The 24,814-nt window shown below is 42.3% G+C and overlaps 1 protein-coding gene across 2 annotated transcripts in view; it reads left to right on the forward strand.

Annotated features, from left to right (window-relative positions):
- AUH (AU RNA binding methylglutaconyl-CoA hydratase) overlaps positions 1-24,814 on the forward strand; it is a 460,835-nt gene that overhangs the window by 214,575 nt on the left and 221,446 nt on the right. For both annotated transcript variants that reach the window (XM_088470044.1, XM_088470043.1), the window contains exon 4: positions 18,548-18,634. In XM_088470044.1, the coding sequence (XP_088326170.1) occupies positions 18,548-18,634 (87 nt within the window). The remainder of the gene's footprint in view (positions 1-18,547; positions 18,635-24,814) is intronic.

The raw sequence follows: 24,814 nt of genomic DNA on the forward strand, positions 1-24,814 counted from the left end.
TGCCATAAACGGAATACCTGTTACCAGTGACTGGCAATAACAACTGCTAAGGCAGCATGAATCACCATTGCACACAACTCCTAGTTTGGAATTGGCTTTGGAGGTGCATTTATTGATGCATAAACCAAATGTCAAGAGGAGGTTGGGTGTCAAGCTGCATGTTTAAATATTTAAAGCATCCCATAACGACAACTGGTGAAATATTTAGCACCGTCATTGGAAGCTCCATCATAGTGCTATTTCTTTTCTGCATATACTGTAATGATATTGCTTTTTTTCAAAAATAAGCCATAAATGTGTTGCTTGATGTGACGTGATTTGATGTGGATCCGGTCTGATGTTTGACAGTTACCATTTTGACATTCATAATGTTGTCAACACTTACCATGTCGACATGGTTCAACATTTCCAAAGGCGGCATGTCGACGTCCTCAGACTGTCAACATGTTTTACAATGTCAACATGTGAAATGTCAACAGTTAAGGTTAGGCTGCAGAGGGGAGGTAAATGTTAAACTGCAGTAGGGGGGTGGGGTGGTTAGTAGAAGGATTAGAGATAGTGGTAAAATACTCACAGGAACACCACTCTGGCGGAGATGTCACCGCCGGAAGTGATGGTAACATGGCCACTGGGGCAACACTAGAGTCGTTTCTTTCACAAGGACCTGATAAGACACCACTAGACCATGATGAATGTTAGGTCGACATTCCCCTGTCGACCTGGTGAATGTTGACATGAGAACTGTCGACCTAACATATCACACCCAATTGACATAATGTCATTATAGAAAATCAATTAAAAAGTTTTTACTAAACAATAATTAACTACTCTTCAATACCATCATGTTACAGAAGTGAATAGTGCAAAGAGAAAGTGTGTACTGTAAGTTTATGGGTGACAGCTGAATATTTTTGTCACAAGCAGCCGCACTGCGAATGCTGTGCGAGGCAAACGCAGGGTGAGCGTTCACTAAATCTCCGCCTACCTCTTGTCCATCATTCTGGGATCTGGGTCGCACTCCAGTGTATCATCGCTTGTGTCATCCAGGCGGCACAGGCCGCACTCCAGCGTATCATCACTTGTGTCATCCAGGTGGCAGAGGCCGCACTCCAGCGTACGCAGTCCAGCGTGCCACCACTTGTGTCATCCAGGCGGCACACTCCAGCATCCAGCATATCACCGCTTGTGTCAACCCGGCGGCACAGGCCACAGCCTGCCAAGGCTGCTACACGGCCCAAAGGCCGCATCTTATTTTACGGCCCTCAGGCCACAGCCTGCCACGGCCACATCTTATTCTACGGCCCTCATGCCACAGCCCGCCAAGGCTGCTACATAGCCCAAAGGCCGCATCTTATTCTACGGCTCTCAGACCACAGCCTGCCAAGGCTGCTACATGGCCCAAAGGCCGCATCTTATTCTACGGTCCTCAGGCCACAGCCTGCCAAGGCTGTTACATGGCCCAAAGGCCGCATCTTATTCTACAGCCCTCAGGCCACAGCCTGCCAAGGCTGCTACATGGCCCAAAGTCCGCATCTTGTTCTAAGGTCCTCAGGCCACAGCCTTCCAAGGCTGCTACATGGCCCAAAGGCCGCATCTTATTCTACGGCCCACAGGCCACCACCAACCCTCAAAGCTGCAGTATGGCCTCAGCTAGCCAAGTATACCGGCCCTCAAAGCTGTAGCAGGACTTTATTCATAATACTATACCTCAGTTCATAACAAGATTTCTACAGGAATGAATAATGTTCCGTTCCACCTTTGCTCGATTCACACTCCAACAATGTTGCTCATAAATCCAATTTCCAATAATTGCTTTATTATTGGCAGCTGATAATGATGCTGCCATACAGTAGGTAGGAACATACTTACTACAATTATTCTTAGATTGGAAACTCATCTGAGCAGGGCCATCTTTACTGTTTCATGTCATTGTATGTCATTTGTGTCATGTTCTCAGTGTACACCACTGCATAACATGTCATCGATTTATAAAATGAAAGATGATAATACTTAGATGATGTAGTTGTCACAAGCCGCCACGCTGCCAAATGCTGTGTGGGGTGAACGCCGGACAAGCGTTCGCTGAAGTCTCCTCCTTCCTCCTGTTAGGATCTGTGGTCGCACCATATTGTTTGCAGTTCCAGTCTTGATTGCTGCTGAGGCTCTGCACTAATTACTACCTGCTGTGTGCAGTATCAGGTGCACACATTGATTATCCTGTCTGTGCTAAGCCCAGGTGCACAGTAGTCTGTCATCAAGGGAGACTTGCTTTGATTGGACTCTGTCTCTGTTAAATTCCAGCCAGCCCTGCACTCCATGCCGGTGATAGCGTTCACATGTTTCCGGTTGTCGTTTTGGTCTCCTGTTTCACAGTCGAGTTACCAGCACCTAGCCTGCTTCCCTGTTACTGCCGTTTTTGTCATCCAGGCGGCACGGTCTGCATTTGCTCCAGCTGTCGTTTGTGTCATCCAGGCGGCAGAGACTGCATTTGCTCCAGCTGTCGTTTGTGTCATCTAGGCGGCACGGTCTGCATTTGCTCCAGCTGTCATTTGTGTCATCTAGGCGGCACTGTCTGCATTTGCTCCAGCTGTCGTTTGTGTCATCCAGGCGACACGGTCTGCATTTGTTCCAGCTGTTGTTTGTGTCATCCAGGCGGCACGGTCTGCACTCAGCGTTCCGAGTGCGCAACCCAGTGTCTTGTGTCAACCCTGCAACACAGGCCACACATCAGAGTACGCAACCTTGTGTATACCGCTGGTGTCATCTGGGCGGCATTAAGCGCACCCCAGCATCCTGTGTACGCACCCTGTGTACAACCGCTGGTGTCATCGCGGCGGCACTAAGCGCACCTTAGCGTCCTCTGTACGCAACTCTGCATCCTTCCGCTGGTGTCATCCCGGCGACACTGTGCGCACCTCAGCGTCCTCTTTCCAAGTCCTTCTGCCCTCAAGGCAGCATCCAGCCCAGAGGCTGCTACTGGCCCAAAGGCCGCACCACAATTTATTGGCCATCAGGCCTCAACCAGCCCAGAGGCTGCGACCGGCTTCAAAGGCCGCACCACCTCTATACGGCCGCATCTAGCCAAGATACTCCAGCCCTCAAGGCTGTGCAAGACTTTTTTACCCAACTGTTTGCTCTGAGCCTTAACATAGTAAATCCAAAGGCCGAAGTTACTTCCCTCTTCCCCTTGTTTCAAGCTCTTGAGCTATTAGGGGGGTGGGGAGTCAGTTCTGGTGATATGCCACCGAGCATCATCATGATGCTTGGCAGCGTACAATTATGCCAATTATGGTAGTGGCAACATTGTGAGTTTCCTGTGACCTCTATGGATGCCAGCTAAATTTAATTCCCTCCCCATGTTTGCTATTGTGGTTCTCCAAGTGCTACCATGCCAGGGCAGGCTTCCTGGGACCTGTAGCTTCTATTTTTCAAACATTAAACCTGCACACCGCCACCAGGGTTGCAGGGAATAGACAAGGGCTTTACCCCAGCCCTGCGGTAACCACGGGATGGGGAACACCTTTTTTGGCGGGTTTCCCCACTTTCAGAGTAATCCCAAGGCTGGGGTAACCAGTTTGGGACTAGATAATGCTTTGGCAAGGGGACCCCATGATGTGTATCCCCCTACTATGGCACTACCCCCCCCAGCTGGGTGAGTCTGGTGCTGGTTACTGGAAATACGGGGAACCCTATGCTGTTTTTCTCCCTAAATTTCCAGCACCAGAACGGGCTCAGCGGTCCGGGGTTGATTATGCTTTTTTGGGGAGACACCACGCCAGTATTTTCATTTTTTTTTAACCCTTTATTTAACATGTAACACACAAAAGCAGGGCAAATATCTGACTGATCTGTGCAGTGCTCAGCGAAGTCTATTGAGAAGGAGCCAATATGATAAACTTGCACACAATACACGATCAGTATCCCCATCGAATCAAAATAGACAGGCAAGCACGATTCTTAGTAAATTTGTGATTTTGGTCACAAAAAGCTAAGGAGAATCCTTGTTTAAACACTGACAGACATGATTCTTAGTAAATCAGGCTGCAATATTCAATTGTTTGGGGCGCCCATGCCTTATCGCACATGTTGTGCCCATATAGACTGGGTTTAGTCATGTAAAACGGCTAAACCCATCTAAAGTCCTGGTTAGCATGCCCAAACCATAGACTTATTGTACATTTTTGCTCGTCACCTCAGGAGGGTGTGAGCAGAAATGTGCACTTCCGTGGATATCTGCGCCCGAACAGAGCTACAATTGAATTGCCTCTTCGGGCGCCCATTAGTCACAGCCGCAGGTGAAACCAATTGAGTTGCTTCCATTGAGTCTTATTTGCTACACCTCTCCTACAGCGGGATAGATGAAAACCAAGGAGCCTGCAGGAACAGGCTGTAGACAGCTTTAAATTCACCCTGGGTTTCTCTTGCAGCACACAAAAGTACAGGTGCACCACATGGGAATAATTGATCTGTCATTGCATTTTCGTGATTGGTCATACTTCCTTTTTATTTTAGCTTTCAACAAGGTATATATATATATATATATATACGTACTACCTAACACCTATCAGGAAAAACTAAGCAAGGATTTTGTATCACACAACACCCATCTAAATACAAAATGAACAATTAATACGATGGACAACTGCGTACCAGGAGCAGCAAAGTGGGAAATAACCAGGAGGTGATCACTAACCTCCTACAATAGATATCAACCAAATACAAGAAATGGAAATAACCCAACCTCTGCGCATCCAAACAACGAGAATATCCTAAACGGGATATGCAATAAATACCAAACTTGAAGTCGTTATCTTCCTGCAGATAGTATTAGTTCAACGTGGTACATGGTATAAAGGTTCTTCTTGTGCGGAATCTTACAAACAACAAGAAAAGAAAAGAAAAAGAAAAAAACAATGGTGTAGGAGTTTATAACAAAATCTTTCGTATCAAATAAGAGGACATAATTTCGTCCTCTAAGTGTGGAAAATGGGGGCGGGGATCTCAATTCCAATATATAAGGCGTTTTATTCAGCTCATGAGCTCCCAATTGTAACATCTTTAACTGTCACCTTAATCAGGAGTAAGAGACTGAAATCGCCCAGCAAAAGAAATATACAATATAGTGTTTTGGCATACCAGCGTCCTGCAGCGTGGAACGCACCATACACGGAAGTCGCAGTGGACAGGTTCATTACCCCCACGTGGTCTCTTTAGGACCAATCCAAGCAAGTCTAGACCCAGACCTAGATGTTACAATTGGGAGCTTATGTGCTGAATAAAACGCCTTATATATTGGAATTGAGATCCCCGCCCCCTCTAAGGAGGAGGGACACAGTAGGGGTATATATAGCTGTTTGTGTTATCCTGCCACATACACCTTGATAAAGACTTATTGTTGAAACGCGATGGTGGCAGCAGGATATAGGGATACCTTTTTAGACTTGGACATTAGTGATTTGTTGAGGAGGAGTCCGGACTTACCATCCAAACCAGGTCATTATTTTTTCATCTATGTCTTATTTGTCCATTGGGCACCCAGTTCATTTATGTTTTTAAACAAGGAATAAAATTATTATATGGTTTGTGACGGCTAGTTCTTATCTTACTCCATATCGTTACCAACCTTTTTCATACTGAGGACACGAGGAGGAGATATTATATAGACTGCAAAGGAACAGAACCAGCCATTTTCAAAGAAACCATTACGAGCATACATGCCTATTTCAAGTGTGAGTTCGGGTACGCCCATCCCTATATATTATATGTATGGGTGAGCACTATCATTGAAATATTGCACAGTGGTGAGAAAAACTTTCCAGTCAGTTAAAGATCTGTAATATCCTAACGTGAGTGCGGTACGCCCACTTTCCACACTTAGAGGAAGAAATTATGTGCTCTTATTTGATACGAAAGACTTTGTTATGAACTACTACACCATTGTTTTTTTCTTTTTCTTTTCTTGTTGTTTGTAAGATTCCGCACAAGAAGAACCTTTATACCATGTACCACGTTGAACTAACACTATCTGCAGGAAGATAACGTCTTCAAGTTTGGATTTATTGCATATCCCGTTTAGTATATTCTCGTTGTTTGGATGCGCAGAGGTTGGGTTATATCCATCTAAATACAACTTATCTATCTAAATTCCTTATCGCTACACACCACCATTATCTACCACCTTCAGGTAGATATATGCAAACCTTCTCATAAAAAAAAAACATGAAATAACAAAAACTTCTACAGGAGAGTGCAAGAAGAAAAGCCCAAAGCTAAAACACAAAAAGAGACCTTCAACTACCCACTCAAGGGGGCTTTAGCTGGCCCCACAAGCGAGACCAGCTGACAGCATCCAATCTCTCTTTGTCCAGATCCATCATCCTTTTCACCTCTTGTAGAATCAATCCCACCACCATATCACAGGGGAGGATCTTTTTTCGAATGGAAACATGACACTGTGTGCCCCACGTGTGATACCGAACAGCTTAATTAAATAAATTGTGGACAAATGAAATTCACCTTCTGACTACCCCATTGGCCCACTCAGTGTAACTAAGCCCCAAAAGGCACAGGATACCAATGGCCTTCGATACCTCCTCATTATCTTTTATGTTAAAGGCACACTCAAGCAGAAAGTGGTCCGTTGTCTCCTCCACCACTGGACGTTCCTCCCGTGGACAACCACGATCACCGGCACTCCGCCACTTGAGGCTCCCTCCAACATAAAGCCTTCCAGCAAAGTAGGTAGGCAATATCCTTAAACTTCGACGGTATCCTCTGTGAATTTAACAGAACTAACCCGCTCGAATCGACATCACTTGGGCAGTCCCTCAGTGACAGCGGGACATGAAAGTGAGTCTGCAAAATTCTTCTCCCCAACTACCTCCTGGGGGAGTTTTTGACTTCACCCACTCCCATACCATATTGCTTTATCATCCTCAAGCACTGGATGACATAGATCGGGAGGTAAAGATAAAAAAAAGAGTCTAGGAACCTGCGCTTCACAAATTGCAGCTGTCTAGTGTCACAAGGTAATACCTACAAATATCTAATAGTGCACATAAATAAACAATAAAATTGGCACCTAACGCATTATCTAAAACAATGAAAAAACCTTGATATTTTTGAAGAACAATGATGTTAGTTGACTGGTAGTAAAAAGATAGTTCATATAATTTCTTAGTCTCAAAAAAAAACTCCCACATCCAATTTTTTGGGAAATTTCCCTGCGATTTTCCACTGTGAGGAGGGCTTCTTATGCTTCCAACAATTGATGTGGGTGAATCCTCAAGTTCCCATACACCATAAGCGTTTATGTAAAGAGAGAGTGAAGGGCCACCATAGTGTAATATTGTCTTTTAATTAGGAATCAAAAACATATAATGCATAATTAATAAAATCCACCATACACAAATGAAATTCAAGGCGTACCAGAACGTGTGGGTGCAATGTGTTTGCACCTATAATCGCATGTATAGAAATCCACACTTCCCGGGAAAAGGAATCTGTAATCCTCCAACAGCATAGAGTAGAACCTTCAATCAGTCCCTACCTCCTGGATTCCAGCCTTATTTTCAAAAAACACCAACACGTTTCAACTCTGGGTTGAGTCTTTTTCAAGACTCAACCTAGAGTTGAAACGCGTTGGTGTTTTTTTGAAAATAAGGTAGATATTACGTTTTACCCAGTTATTCTTCTCTCTAACACCTCGGAAAAACTTTCGGATTCTCTTTTAATCACCTCCCACCACTCGGATCTACTCCAGCCAGCCTCCAGAAGTGTCTCCTGAGATTTAAAAAAGACCCTGAAGGACTGCCTAACTCTCTCTTCCTCCAGAAGCTCAGAGTTCAAACACCGAAGGCCCCGTCCTTTCTGAGGGGTTTCTGAGGCATTCAAAGTTACTGAGAAAAAAACATGATCGGAGAACTCCACCAACCTCACCCCTAGGGATGAAGTTTTAGAAGTCTCCTTAACAAAAAAACTATCCTAGACCTAAGGCTACCTCTAAAATAGGTGAAACCCGTGTGGTTTGAGGAGTGACGAATATGCACATCCACCAGACCGGCCTGTCTAATCATACTAACTAAAAAATGAGAATCAGGGCCCAGAGGTCTCCTTGAACCTCCCCTGTCCTATTGCCTAATAATGGTATTGAAATCACCGCTAAAGATAACCTGCTGGGCCATAAAAAGAAAAGGTTTAATCTCCATAAAGAGACACTTCCTATCCCATGGTGTTTGTGGCCCATATACATTGATCAATCATGAGTCCTGTCCCTTCAAGTTGTTATCCAAAATCATACATCTACCTGCTTGTAATTCTATAACCTTGTGCTTATGTCAGTAAAAAGTACTGCTGCCCCACCGTACGGCGCAGCCGCCAGAGACCAGTAAGAAGGACCCCTCCTTCACTCGCGCTTTGCTTTGTGATCCAATTTACTAATCCTAGTCTCCTGCATAAACAAAAAATCAACCACAACCGTGTTGAAAAAATCAAAGGCCAACATACGAGCACGTTCGGAAACTACAGAAGCCACATTAATCGTGGCACATCGTATAGGATGGGGATCCATTTTTCTAAGATATAGAGAACAAGACCTTGGTTACTTTTACCTCTAAGTACAATCAACAGAACAAAAAAAAAAAATTGTCTAAGGTGGATGCACTCATGCTAAAATATAACCTTCATTATATATTTATAAATTCTAAACTTAAGGAGAAACCACAGTGAAATATAAAAGAAAGTATATGTGTATAATCAAAGAAAAAATAAGGTGTATTAAAATAGTCCCTACCGCACGGGGCTCCTTTTGTATGTGCGTTAAAGTAATAGTACTTTTATGTGATGTCACTGTCTCTCTAGTAGCTATAATGACTATCGTCACTAATATATCACTAATAAATATATTTGTCTTGAAGAGCTATGTATAGGTCTCAGTTCGTCAAAGTATTCGTTCATGGGAGCAAGATTCAATTCTTCCTCAGAAGAGCTCTATTACACAATCCTATATAGAGACTATGGGCCAAATGTAATAGGGTGAGAGTTTAGCAGTAAACTCTCACATTGGTTGAGTTTTATCTTCAAAATGGGAAAACATCTGAATGAGATTTTAAATCGTGAGAGTTTTTTAAGTCTAAAAAAAACATGCAAGTTCGCTCTGTTACTTTGTTTTTGGACTCTATTACATTGATAAAGTTTAAAAAGTGTCAGAAATTCTCAATTTTCTAAACTCTCACCCTATTACATTTGGCCCAATGTGTCTAATTAAGATTCCAAAGAATATACAAGGTGATGTTGCACCGGGGGTACTCTGTGTCTTTTAAATCCCCCAGTTACACTTGAATTTCTGTACGTGTTTGATTATCCAACTAAAATTATATTATCCACTTGTATAACCTCTACATATATTGTAGACAATCTGTTCTTTGATCATGACTGATATTAATCAGACGGCACAGGGATACTCATATCCTAATATCAGAATTCAGTATTATATCAAATTTTCATATAGAGGTTGTACTACTAGTTATAGCACATGAGCAACAATTTATATTGATTATTCTCTAGAGATACATATTTGAGCACAGCACGATATCTTACAGTGAAGAATTCTACAGCCCAATTATTATTTGGCTTGAAATTATTCATTGACCACAATAAGCCGTACACTCCATAGATCTGGGCCTTAGGGAAGAGTGGCCTGGAAAAAGCCATTACTTAGTGATAAAAATAAGAAGACACAATATGAGTTTGCCATAAGGCATGTGGGCGACTTTCCAAATGTATGGAGGAGGATGCTCTGGTCAGATGAGACTAAAATTTTACTTTTCGGCCACCAAGGAAAACGGTATGTCTGGTGCAAACCCAACACATCCCATCACCCCAAGAACTCCATCCCCACAGTGAAACATGGTGGTGGCAGCATCATGCTGTGGGGATGTTTTTCAGCAGCAGGGACTGGGAAACTGATTTGAGTCGAGGGAAAGATGGATGGTGCTAAATACAAGGATATTCTTACAAAACCTGTTTCAGTCTGCCTGTGATTTGAGACAGGGACGGAGGTTCACCTTCCAGCAGGACAATGACCCGAAGCATATTGCTAAAGCAACACTCAAGTGGTTTAAGGGGAAACATTTAAATGTGTTGGAATGGCCTAGTCAAAGCCCAGATCTCAATCCAATTGAGAATCTGTGGTCAGACTTGAAAATTGCTGTTCACAAGTGGAAACCATCCAACATGAAGGAGCTGGAGCAGTTTTGCCTTGAGGAATGGGAAAACATCCCAGGGGCAAGATGTGGCAAGCTCATAGAGACTTATCCAATGCGGCTTGCAGCTGTAATTGCCGCAAAAGGTGGCTCGACACAGTACTGACTTTAGAGGGGTGAATAGTTATGCACGCTGAAGTTTTCTGTTATGTTGTTCTAAATGTTGTTTGATTCACAATATAAAAAAAACAACTTCACAGTTGTAGGCATGTTCTGTGAATGAAATGATGCACACCTTCAAACAATCCATTGTAATTCCAGGATGTGAGGCAACAAAACATGAAAAATGCTAAGGGGGTGAACACTTTTGCAAGGCACTGTGTGTGTGTGTGTGTATATATATATATATATATATATATATATATACACACATACACACAGTCAGGTGCATAAATATTGGGACATTGACAGAATTTCCATATTTTGGCCTCTATTCACCACCACAATGGCTTTGAAATGAAACAAACAAGATGTACTTTAACTGCAGACTTTCAGATTTAATTTGAGGGTAATTACATCCAAATCAGGTGAACGGTGTAGGAATTACAACGGTTTCTATATGTGCCTCCCACTTTTTAAGGGGCCAAAAGTAATGGGACTATCAACTTAAAAGCTATTTCATGGACAGGTGTGGGCTATTCCCTCATTATTTCATTATCAATTAAGCAGGTAAAAGGTCTGGAGTTGATTCTAGGTGTGACATTTGCATTTGGAATCAGTTGCTGTCGACTCTCAATATGAGATCAAAAGAGCTGTCAATATCAGTGAAGCAAGCCATCATTAGGCTGAAAAATCAAAACAATCCCATCAGAGAGATAGCAAAAACATTAGGTTTGGCCAAATCAACTGTTTGGAACATTCTTAAAAAGAAAGAACGCACCGGAGAGCTCAGCAACACCAAAAGACCCGGAAGACCACGGAAAACAACTGTGGATGACAGAAGAATTATTTCCCTGGTGAAGAAAAACCCCTTCCCAACAGTTGGCCAAATCAAGAACACTCTCCAGTAGGTAGGTGTATATGTGTCAAAGTCAACAATCAAGAGAAGACTTCACAAGAGTGAATATAGAGGGTTCACCACAAGATTTAAACCATTGGTGAGGCTCAAAAACTGGAAGACCAGATTACAGTTTGCCAAACAACATCTAAAAAAGCCATTACAGTTCTGGAACAACATCCTATGGACAGATGAGACAAAGATCAACTTGTACCAGAGTGATGGGAAGAGAAGAGTATGGAGAAGGAAAGGAACTGCTCATGATCAAAAACATACCACCTCATCAGTGAAGCATGGTGGTGATAGTGTCATGGCGTGGGCATGTATGGCTGCCAATGGAACTGGTTCCCTTGTATTTATTGATGATGTGACTGCTGACAAAAGCAGCAGAATGAATGCTGAAGTGTTTCGGGCAATATTATATGCTCATATTCCGTCAAATGCTTCAGAACTCATTGGACGGCGCTTCACAGTGCAGATGGACAATGACCCGAAGCATACTGCAAAAGCAACCAGAGAGTTTTTTAAGGCTAAAAAGTGGAAAGTCAATCCCCTGACCTGAATCAGATTGAGCATGCATTTCACTTGATGGAGACAAAACTGAAGGGAAAATGCCCCAAGAACAAGCAGGAACTGAAGACATTTGCAGTAGAGGCCTGGCAGAGCATCACCAGGGATGAAACCCAGCATCTGGTGATGTCTATGCGTTCCAGACTTCAGGCTGTAATTGCCTGCAAAGGATTTGCAACAAAGTATTAAAAAGTGAAAGTTAGATTTAGGATTGTTTAGTTTGTCCCATTACATTTGGCCCCTTAAAAAGTGGGACTATATATATATATATATATATATATATATATATATATATATATATATACACCCTGAGTAGTGTTCTCGTTAGGCTGTTTTAGTGGGGCGCCTTGCCCTGCCTGATCTTAAAACACTAAAATGTGACCTGACCTAATGGTAGCTCTCCGCTGAAACTGCAGGGCGGGTGCCTTCCCCACCGGTGGACCATAGTGTCCCGCAGGGGGGCAGGATGAGTAGATGGAGTTCACATGTGCATGGCATCTGTTCACGCTCCAGGGAGAGCCTTTGGGCTGCCCAGCATCTCTGTTTGTGCTAAACACGCCCGTACAGTGATGAAAAGGGGAAGTGTCTTAAGAACACAGCCCCTTTTCAAGTGACCACACCCCTTTTTTGAACGTGCGTGCCTTCGGGGTTAGCAATAGTGCCCTTTTTAACCACATGTGCTCTGCCCCACTACAGCCCTAGAGTAAAATCTACTGAAGTGCCAAAAGTCATGAGACCGATGCCTAGAATAAAGGAGTGTAGGACCCCCTTTAGCCCAGCAAAGTACAGCAACTCATCGTGGCATTGATTCTACAAGTGGACGGAAGACCTCTAAAGAAAAGTTTGACCCATGCCATTTGGCTAGCTTGTCACAGCTCCTGATATTCATAGGTGCAGGATCTTGGGTGCGAATGGACCTCTCCACCACATCCCATAAATGCTTGATTGCGTTCATGCTGGGTATACATAGTGGCTACACCATTTGTTGGAACTCTCTCTAGAATGCTCCTTAAACCAATTCTGGACAAATTGGGAACGATGACATGGTGCATTATCCTGCTGAAATATTCCATTGCTGTCAATGACGTGTTCAGGTGGACCAGCACAAGCCCGCATTGTGCCTTGTTGACAACTGGGGTCCATGGCCTCATTGGGTCTGCTCCACACCCGGACCCTACTTTCAGCCCGACAATTGAAGCCATCACTCATCGGACCTCGCCACATGTTGCCAGTCCTCCAGGGACTTTTGGCCCCTTAAAAAGTGGGAGGCACATATTGAAACTGTTGTAATTCCTACACGGTTCACCCGATTTGGATGTAATTACCCTCAAATTAAATCTGAAAGTCTGGAGTTAAAGCACATCTTGTTTGTTTCATTTCAAAACCATTGTGGTGGTGATTAGAGGCCAAAATCTGAAAATTCTCTCAATGTCCCAATATTTATGGACTTGACTGTATATTCCTATATTTACAAATTACCAATTCCAGTCTTTTATCTCACATAATTATTAACACCGCTCTACAATGAGCTCATTTTTATTTACTTTGCTTTGCAACTCTCCCAGACACATTAGAGTTGTTAATTAATACAATTCCTCACAGACATTCGACCTGAGATCACCGCACAGCAAACTGTATACTCTGTTCTCTCACATACCTTTTCTGTGTTTCCAGTCATTCACCAGGAGATCTGTCCCCTTGTAGTCAGTCTGACAAGTCAAGTTAAACACCTGTAGTACTGATTGCTATTATACTGTCAATATCCCGCAGCCACACATTAGTTTCACTGTTCTTAGGAGGTAACCACTGGCATTTTTACTACATAATTTATCCCAATTATTTTTAATTCTCACTTCCCCTTTTACTGCTTGTCACAACTATCCGCAGCACTTAAATTAACGTTTATTGCATTGTTAATATTGTTCTTTCTAGCTCACTTAAGCTTAGTTTGCACCTATACAATCATTGAACTGATCACCTGATATCGGCTGATTGGTAGCGGTGTATATGCTTGAGCGTCATCCGTTACTGTCATTATCCAGCAGCCACATTCGTTTCTCTGTAAAAGGTTAATAATGCACTGCATTGCTAACCTTTTACATATTATCCTGTGGAATTTTAGGATAGACCCTTATAGTGCTGGTGAGGGGCAGCAACCTTTGTTTAGTGAAGCACCCCAATTTCCCATATCTTTCATCACATTAGTTTCTTTGTTCCTAGGCGAATGGCGTCGGTAGTACACAATTTATCCCAATTTTTTTTAATTCTCACTTCCCCTCAGGCTGCCTGTCACAAATTTCTTTCTCATCACTTACACCAACTTTTTTTTAATATTAATATTGTTCATACATCGCTTTTTTCAGTCCTTTTTTCCGATACACCTTTCCTGACTGCATAATCAATTAGCGATTATCCATCTGGGTAGGCTACATAAATGGTTTCCTCTCATTCAGTCTTAAGTTGCCTGAAGAACGGAGACCCTTTGTGAAACGTGTTGCATTAGACTACATGTTAAGCATGGTTCTGTTTTTCACCTTGCTTTTACCTGTTATTTGTATGCTTAGTTTTAATGTTCTTTTAAGTTTGTAAGAATCCACTGCCATTTACTTAATCTCTATATTCTCTTTTAAAACTATGAAATTTTTGACTTCTACTCTATTAAACATCTTAAGTTTCTGATTCTGAATTTTCTGCTAGTTCTGTTAATAACATTGTTGTAACCTTGTCAGAAAGAATATATAATTACTTTTGTGTCTGTTAATAGGATTTTTTTAACTCCAGGACAAAACCTTGTTTCTTTCTGGTATGTTTTCATATAATTGACATTGCTGTAATCATGTTCAAATAAAAATATCTGTGTCCGTTAACAGGAATATACACTTCAGGACAAAATAATGTTTTTCATCTAATATTGATATAAACTAAATTTTATTCAAACTAATTAAGAGAACATTTGTTTCAGCTAACTCATGAGTGATTAACAAAATGTTCCATATTTAGTTCAGATTTACTACTCCTAGATGTATTATTACTGTAGTTGTTTCCAGAACAGTACCAGAGTGTTTGTCTTATATATTCTGTACTTTATTTATTGTCTATAGCACAAATCTCTTATAAATCTATTAATAAAATACTGGGATTATGAATTTAAGAAAGTGGTTGAAGAAATACAGAAAGTGATAAAACATTTTTCTAGATACAAGAAATCTCAAGATTTGAAAAAAAGATGCCAATGCCAAAGAACTGATTATTAATTACCAGTGAGGGAGTTTGCAAGAGACCTGCTTGATTATGAACAATGAGTGGTCCAGTCCTATAGAGCGAAAAATACCTTTAATTTAAGAAACAATGAAAGATCCTGGGTGGATAAAGATAGAAAATTTCCTTGGAGACAAATCAATTCTGCTCTTTTGAAGTGGGTCTAAATGAAGACTCATTTAGTAAAAGAAAGGATCCTAAGATCAAATCTTTCTGGCCAATTAGAAAAGATTATGAACTTAAAGTGCCTAAAGAGGATAAGAGTCTTTAGCAGTACCTAAATCGTCTAGGACCCAAGACACTTGAAGGGATATTTTAGGGAAAGGGAGATATCAAGATTTTATGTTTCAGGGGCTGTAACCCAAAACATCAAGGTTGCCAGATCCAAAGGAAAAAGAGTTGGGAGCAAGTACAAAAAGAATACTAAAGTATTTTTATTTATTGTCCCACAAATTTAATTACCTAAACATTTAAGTATTGCAAACAGTGCATATCCTAATTTGTTTGATCTTTATTAACTTATATATTATTTTATTATGTAAAAAACTATATATTTTGCTTTCATGTCATTAAGAAAAAAGTCAGATTTTAGTCCAATTGTTCTGGATACAGATGATCAAATTTGCCTTTTTATATAAGAAAATTTTGGGAAAGATAATGTGGTCAAGATTTACTGATCAAATGCACCGATAGTTGACATGAATTATCAGAATGAGACTCGTAATAAGATTTATAAAGCCAAACTTCATAAAGATCACTTTAGTGGATTAGGAAAAAACAATCTATCTATGCTATAACAGCTCCAAAATTATGCCTCCTTTGTCATTAAAGCAGAAGTCAAGGTGTATGGAGATTTGTATTTTAACAATGGATGATTAAATAAATGAATCATTCAGACAATTGTGTGATAAGATGTTTTATTTTGTTTTTGATAAATATTCAACTACGATTTATCAAGGTGAACTAAATGGGGTCAGCCATATTTGAGGGAGTGATATGCAAGGATGAGTAGCACTTTTTATTTATTAAATACCCTACTACACCAATTTTCTATTAAGATTCACAAATACTGGCATACCTGTTATTTCTGTTATGTGTTCTCTGACTTCTAACTTGTCTTTTTATGTCAATCAATGTTACCTCTCTCGTAACTCATATAAAATGTACTATACATATACTGAGATGATTGGACGAGATCAATTTGAAGCTAGGTGTGTGCAAGGCTATTTTTAAAGATCTAGAGATCTTAGGAAGACCTATTAAATTTCTTCTGAATTAATTTTTTTCTTTCTGGATTCTATCCTTTTTATTCTTGTCCACAATTTACTTTTCACAACATTTATTATTTTATTTAATTCACAAACACTAGGTACGGCCATGGGCACAAGAATTGCCACAAGCTTAATTTAATTATAAATCAGCGTTTTGAATAGACCTAGTTGAAATGGATCTATGAAACCTTTGTTTTATGGTCGTTACTTTCATTTGTTTGTTATTTGGGGAGGAGGGTCTGATTTGCCACAGAACTTTGTTTTACACCTAAATACAATTTTATTTATCTGAAATGTACTCACAATTTAGATTTTTGCGTACAAATTCCTTTAATATTACCCTCTCAGCCCATAATGACAAAATTGTTTTAACAATTTCTTGCAAACCAGTGGATACAAGTAATTATCTATTTCTTTTATGATTGATCATTAAAGATCTCTTTTATACAAATTATTCAAATATGTCCAAGATTCAGATGGGGAGATTAAGGAGAAATTGTACTTAAGAAAACAAATTTAATTTATCATATAGATAAAATGAATTGTGATATTTTGAATAGCTAAGGCATTTGGTTATAATCAAGATAGGAAGCTGTTGTTGATACTCAAAAAAACATAATTTATAAAGAGAAAATTCAATACTGAAAAATACTAATCCATTTATAACTAAATATGGCAATATTCTTGAAGTATATGCACTTCTAGGAAAGTTGATCGACAATAAACCCTCTGTTGTTTTTAAGCATAATAAGAATTTAAAGGATATTTTAGCTCCTAGTGTGAACCTAACATAGATCAGTTAGTCATGCATGTAATTTTATGATTAAAAAATGTATTCTAGAGTTTCTATCCTCCGGTATTCCATTAAACAATCCATCAGTTGCAAACCACAGTGTGGTTTATGTGTTATGATGCCCATGTGGGGTTTGATATGTGTGGAAGGTCTTCTAGATCTTTAAATTGTAGTTCAGAGAGCATAAAAAATATTGAAAATGGTCTATAGACACACATTGTCGCTGAGATGCATAATTGTAATCCTAAAGGCCCCCATACACGGTGGGATAAAGCAGCCGATCTGACTGATTGGTACGATTCAGCTGCTATATCGCACTGTGTATACCCATGATATCGGACAAAGCGCGCTCCCGTGGGGTGGTATATCGCACCCCCTGATCTTACTGCAGGATCAGTCGATCAAGGGAAGCGATGTACGATCCCATCCATTACTATGCGGGTGAGGGAGGGGGGAGCCGGCATATCGGGCGGTCGGCCACCCAATCGCACCATGTGTGCGGACCGCCTGATATGTCAGACGTCAGATCCCCTGTCGCCTCACACGCTGCCTTTGTACTGTGTATGGCCGGCTTAAGTGTTTCAATGTTTTGGTGGTGGAAACTGTTGCAAATACCGTCAGGGCAGTGATAGATTTAGAATTTTGTGTAGTGTTTTAAATTGCGGTAACTGAACTCTGAAAGGTTGAATGAAGAACTTAAATTAAGTAACTGATATCATTGAGATATAAAGACTTGCTTCCTATACTTTAGGAATTAGAATATTACTGAGTATGAATTATTTATCAGTAGTATGTAGGATGTTATCCACCTACTCATGTAGTGTTCACTCTAGGTCCGGCGCTGGTCCTAGAGAAAGGGCGCTTCTGCCCGAAAAGTGGGCACTTACGGACATACCGGGCAGCCCCCAAGCGCTGAGGTCACTGTGAATGGATGCCGGGCGCATGCGCCGGCATCCATTCACCTGTGGTGATCGCTGCGACGCTGGTTTCCCCACCCACGGGACACTGCTGCCAGCGGGAGGGGACAGAACCCGTAGGCTGTTTCAGCGGGGCACAGCGCGGGTGGGCAGGGTGCTTTCTGCCCTTTAGAAATAGGGCAGGGTGCGGCGTCCCGCTGAAACAGCCTAGCAGGAACGCTGCTCGTGTGTTCATTAATGGGATTATTTATTCTAATATTATGTTGGATTCAAAAGAAACAATTGTATTACTGATGTGAATAAAATTGTAGCTATTGCTCAGCTAAATTCATAGCTACTATTTTAGTATCCTGTTTCATCTAAAGATACTGTATATTCATTAAATTATTTTTTATGTGGTTTCTTCTTACAAATATTGAATAATGCTAAATTAAATGTTTATATAATATTATATAATATTATATGTGTCTTCTATATAGGAGCTGATTTGAAAGAAAGGGCAAAAATGCATCCAAGTGAAGTGGGACCATTTGTATCAAAAGCTAGAGCCCTGATGAATGAATTTGGTAAGTAAATTCAAGTTGCTCTTTGTATAATACATGTTTCTGTGAGCAGTGGTGGATTGAGATGGAAAAACAGCTTAGGAAATCTCTGTAAGCAGCCCTATTGGGGCGAGGTCTGTGGGGGGAGGCAGGATACACCCTCCTTATAGGGCATGATTCTGAGTCGGAGGCAGTTGCTGCTTTCCTTGTATCTTTTGATGCAGTTGCATCTGCGACTTTATGTTAATGCTGCTACAAAGCCTTCCCTGGTGTACATCTGTGTGCCCAAATATGCAAGGACTGGGATGCCCACTTTCAGTGCCAACAGACTCTGCAATCATGCTTTGTGCTTCTTTAGATGCCACCATCGGTCGCACAATTGAATCTTGGACCAGCCCTATTCTATGTGCAGATCATTCGATGAGTATGACCTCCAATGATTCAGCGACTCTGTAAGCAACCACGTTCAGCAACACCCCAGTGTCACTCCAATAACGCATCCATTTGCGTATGATTAGCCAACCCCCTGTAACCGCCAAGGAACTCCCAACACAAGCATGTGTCTGAATCTGTACGAACACCATCGGGGATATATGTGTGGTGCAAGTCAGGCGCATGTGCAGATGAAAAACGTCAGAATCAGGCCCATAATGTTGTATACTATGCCATAGTGATAAAATATTGCAGTAATACAGAGGTCAATATGTAATAAACCGGTCTTTATTAGCCGCTAATCTTTAGCAGCTGCTAACCGTACCAGTTGTCTTCATCCCATAAATAATACAAATAATCAAAACTTGATATGACGTGAAAATAGTAGGGGATGTAATCCTTCCTATTATTAATATATATTACAGCTTATCACCAATAGTATGAAAATGATGGTGTCTTATATTGCAAAAAATTGTGTGCTGTGCAATCAACAGCCTGTACCGTGACAAGTCTTGATATAGTCACTGGATGTCCAGAGTCACAATTCTTGGCTAAAAAGTCCAATCAAGACAGTCAGGTCCAACAGAATCAACGTCTAGCAACAAACTTTTTATCCAACAAAATTAATTTAATGAAAAAAATGCCCTATCTACCTTTTTGATTATATGCCATATTGGTGCTTGCTATATAAATAACTACAAAAAGGGCAGGTATATTTACTTAATGTCACTTCCCTTCTTTCTTCTTTATAAAAATGTTCAGAGGAAATTGAAAATAGCAATTACAAAAAAAAAAAGCATGCCATAAATGCAATAAACATTCTTCCTGGCATTGATATGTTAGTAGATATCAACTGGTGTGACACTTTGATGAACATCACATGAAACCAAGCACAGTATATATATATATATATATATATATATATATGTGGTCTGTGGCAGGTACGTTCCTCCCAGATTCCTGTCCTAAGTGCCTATGTGTTCTAAAAAACCCAGGAGAAGTCTGTGTTGTGAACAGACTAGAATGTCTGCTTTTGGAAAAGCTGGTTTGGGATCTGGGGGTTGTGGGTGTGAGGAGAGGGTGGGCTCCACCCACGGCTACTCCAGGTTTTGGGCCTTTCAGCCTGGTAACAGGCTCATTAGGGCTTCCAGCTGAGAGTGGCCAAGATATGCTTGGTTTGTTTGGGGCTGAGTGTCTCACCTGGGAGAGCAGGCAGGGAGTTTGCTCAGAGACACTTGGAAACCTAGCAGTGAGGACTGTGCTGTGCTTTTGTTGCTGGTGAGGGTATTAGGCCCTGCCAGGTTCTTGTAGTGAGGGAAATCACTTGTAAAGTTAGAGCCCAGACAGGGCTAGGATTTATGTTAATATTTTCTTTATGTAATTTCTGATATTGTACAATAAAGACTGGTGCCAACCAGCTTTGTACACGCATCCAGACTGGTCTGCTGTTTCCCGGCTGCTGTGTGTGTAAGGAAGGAGTCCATCTACCCCAGGACAGGGACCCCTAACCCGACTGAACGTCACATATGGTGGAGAATGCGAGCAACTACACACTGAAAGGTGCAGCAAGAAAAAATTTTACGTTTAAAATTTAAAGGGACAGACACCAGTTCCTCAGTGTGGATAAAAACTGTGTCCTTTGAGGTCCATAGAGGTGTTGTCGGCAGATGCTGAGAGAAGCCAGGTTTTGCTACAAACCTACACCTAAGGACAGCATGGAGGACATAGTTAAGGCCTTGCTCCAGTCTAACAAAACTCTGCAGGAAGCTACCAGGGCTCAGCACGAATCCACCCAGGTGCAACTATTGGCCTTGGAGACGGCCCAGAGGCAACAACAGTTCACCAACGAGGAAACCCGCCACGCCTTAGCGGAGAACAGCCGGGCCATAAAAGAGGTGGTACAACACCTAGTAGCCCGGACTGGAGATGCTTCCGCTGACCCTCCAACCAACACTCGCTCCGTCCGCGCCAGTCACTTTCTGCAAAAGATGACCGAGAGTGATGATGTGGAAGCGTATCTTGCGGCCTTTGAGAGAACCGCAGAAAGGGAGAGTTGGCCCAAGGAACAGTGGGCAAGTCTTGTGGCACCCTTCCTGTCTGGAGAACGACAAAAGGCTTATTATGATTTATGCCTGGCTGATGCCAAGGATTATGCAAAGCTAAAACGGGAGATCCTGACTCGCTTGGGAGTCACCTCATTTGTTCGGGCCCAACGAGTCCACCGCTGGGAGTTCCAAATGGAATAACCTCCACGCTCACAGATGCATGACCTTGTCAATCTGACCACAAAATGGCTACAGCCCGAGACGCTGACGGGAACGCAGATCGTGGAAAGAGTCGTGATGGACCGGTATCTGCGATCGCTACCTGTATCTCTACGCAAGTGGGTGAGCCATGCAGCCCCTAAATCTGAAGACCAGTTGGTCAAACTGGTGGTGAGGTATGTGGTGGCTGAGGAACTGTTGAGTGTGTCCCACCGAGCCCCGATTCCACAACGGCGATCTCCCATGACTACTGGTAAGACTGTTCCTGGGGAGAAGGGTGTTGAGCGGTGCAATGAACTTAAGTCTGACGGTGTAGAACCTGGAGACAGGCCTGCCAGGCCAGGAAGGCTCTTACCCCATAAGAGACTTGATAATAAAATGATACAATGTTTCCGATGTAGTGAATTGGGCCATATTGCTGCTAATTGTCCACTCACTTCTGAACCTATGCAATGTGATACTGCTTATGTCCATCGCAGAATGTTTTTCTTTGCACAGCCTGCCTGTACTACTGACCGTCAGGCTGAGACAGATACGCAAATGTGTAAGGTGACTGTAGAAGGCAAACAAGTAGCGGCTCTGTTAGATTCTGGCAGCCTGGTTACGCTTATGAAAGCTGAGTTAGTGAACCCCTTAAAGTGCAAGGGAGGAGCTGTTGGTGTGACCTGCATACATGGGGATACTCGGTATTATGTTACTGCAGAAGTGAACATAGAAACATAGTGTGGTTCCACTGTAGTCTCTGTGGGTTTGGTGCCTGGCTTGAAGTATGATATAATGTTGGGGAGAGACTTTACTCACTTCTGGAAGTTGTGGGAAAGCTGATTTGTTACCGAAGTAAATAACCCCGACCCATTTGAGAAGGTTGCTAATGCAGTAGCAAGGGAAGTTTCTTCCGAGTCCGAGAAGTTCCCTGTTTGTAGCGAGATTTTTGAACCAGTGAATACTGAGATGGGAAGTATTGTTAAGCCAAATGGTTGTCTGACTGGTCTTGAGGTCAGAAAAGAAATCTTGGCAGGGGAGCTGTCCCGTCCCTATGAAACTGCCACTAAGCCTAGGAGAAGAAAGCCAGTAAACTCAGGACCTTTGGTTCCTGAAGTGACTTTAGCAAAAACCCTGTCAGCAGTTCAACAGCAGGAAGTAAAGGAATTTCTTAGCCGAAATAGGGTTTTGTTCTCAAATGTGCTGGGCAAAACCACAGTCGTTAAACATGACATAATCACTGACCCAGGGGTTAAGATTAATCTAAAGCCCTGTAGGTTAACAGAAGCCCAAAGGGAATCTGTGTCAAAGGAAATTAAAAAGATGTTAGAATTGGGGGTAATTGAAGAATCACACAGTGAGTGGTCCAGTCCCATTGTGTTGATTCCAAAGCCCAATGGGAGTGTAAGTTTCGGCAATGATTTTCGAAAGTTGAACAGTGTGTCAAAGTTCGATGCCTACCCAATGCCAAGGGTGGATGAGCTAATTGAAAGGCTAGGAACAGCCAGGTATTTTACCACACTAGACTTATCCAAAGAGTATTGGCAAGTGCCATTGGCTGAGGGTGCAAAAGAAAAGACAGCTTTTCCGACGCCAGAAGGGTTGTTCCAATATAAGATGTTGCCCTTTGGGTTACGTGGGGCACCAGCGACCTTCCAAAGGATGTTAGACAGAGTTCTAAGACCCCATAGACGGTATTCTGCTGCTTGTCTAGGTGTTGTTGTCATTCATAGTCCTGATTGGCAGTCTCATTTGCCCAGGGTGCAAGCAGTGTTGGGTTCCATCCATAGGGCAGGGTTGACAGCCAGCCCAGAGAAATGTTGCCTAGGGATGGAGGAAGTAAAGTGTCTTGGTTACACCGTTGGCAGCGGTATAATAAAGCCGCAGCTGGCCAGGGCGCCAGCTGGTCAATGCAGATACTCTGTCACGCTTTCATTGCTTGGGGGCTTCAGTTGTTCCGCCCCACAGGTCGAAACAAAGGGGGGGGATATGTGATAGGATCACTGGTAAAGTGGTCTGTGGCAGGTACGTTTGTCTCAGATTCCTGTCCTATGTGTTCTAAAAAACCCAGGAGAAGTCTGTGTTCTGAACAGACTAGAATGTCTGCTTTTGGAAAAGCCGGTGTGGGACCTGGGGGTTGTGGGTGTGAGGAGAGGGTGGGCTCCACCCACGGCCACTCCAGGTTTTGGGCCTTTCAGCCTGGTAACAGGCTCATTAGGGCTTCCAGCTGAGAGTGGCCAAGATATGCTTGGTTTGTTTGGGGCTGAGTGTCTCACCTGGGAGAGCAGGCAGGGAGTTTGCTCAGAGACACTTGGAAACCTAGCAGTGAGGACTGTGCTGTGCTTTTGTTGCTGGTGAGGGTATTAGGCCCTGCCAGGTTCTTGTAGTGAGGGAAATCACTTGTAAAGTTAGAGCCCAGACAGGGCTAGGATTTATGTTTATGTTTCATTCATGTAATTTATGATATTGTACAATAAAGACTGGCGCCGACCAGCTTGTACTCGCATCCAGACTGGTCTGCTGTTTCCCGGCTGCTGTGTGTGTAAGGAAGGAGTCCATCTACCCCAGGACAGGGACCCCTAACCCGACTGAACGTCACAATATATATACTATATGTACTAAAAAGCCTACAATACGTCCTCTAATCCCTTGATGGTGGCAGTTGAATGGTGTTATTCATCGTAAGTTATGACGGGACAATTAACTACTACCAGCAGTTTTGGGGACCAGCTGTTCGTGGCAAAAAATGTGCGGTGGGATAAGAATCTTTTTTTATTATAAGAATTTAAGTAATTTATTAATTCCAGATAGAGGGTCAACATCATAATTTATAAGAAAACTACGCTCAATGCTTAATATATTTTGACGAGACACAAAAGTGAAATAGACACCCCCCCTCTCTTGTTTTTCTTTTTATTTGGTAAAAGATTAGATCCAAGATGGCAGCTGAAATAGAATTAGCTGTTTGCCTTGTGTGAAGACAGAGGAATTATCGGTTCCTGCAAAAACAGATCTAGTTGCTTGTAGAGGCCGATTCGGAATCTGGGTGCTGTCGGAGGCAAGGCGTGCGCTAGCCCTGTTTCTGAGAACCAGCTGGCACTGGACATTTAAGATAAATCCTTGGTGGAATTCGGATACATTTGTTAGTTCCGGTGAGGATCCTGACTTGGACAGGTACTTGCAAACTGCCCTCAAATATGTGAGGGATACAGACATTGTGTTGGCCCTGCAGCTGATGCCAAGTGCCAAGCAGCTATAGAGCGAGAGGCAATCAGGGAGACTGCAGAACAGTAAGCGGCACGTGAAGCTGCAGAACGGGAAGCGGAACGCAGACACCAGCTGGAGCTAGCCAGGCTCAACAGCCAGTCTGCAGCGAGATGCTCACCTGTCACACTTCCCCCACCCAGAGCATTTCCCAGTACTCAACAAAGACGGAGATCTGCATACGTTTTTCAGGGGGTTTGAGAAAGTTTGCAGACAGTTTGCACTGGCCTCAGTCTGTGGGCTACTTATTTAACTCCTGGAC

This window comes from Taudactylus pleione, unplaced genomic scaffold (assembly GCF_031769625.1).
Source record: "Taudactylus pleione unplaced genomic scaffold, aTauple2 ptg000095l, whole genome shotgun sequence".
Taxonomy (NCBI): Eukaryota; Metazoa; Chordata; class Amphibia; order Anura; family Myobatrachidae; genus Taudactylus; species Taudactylus pleione.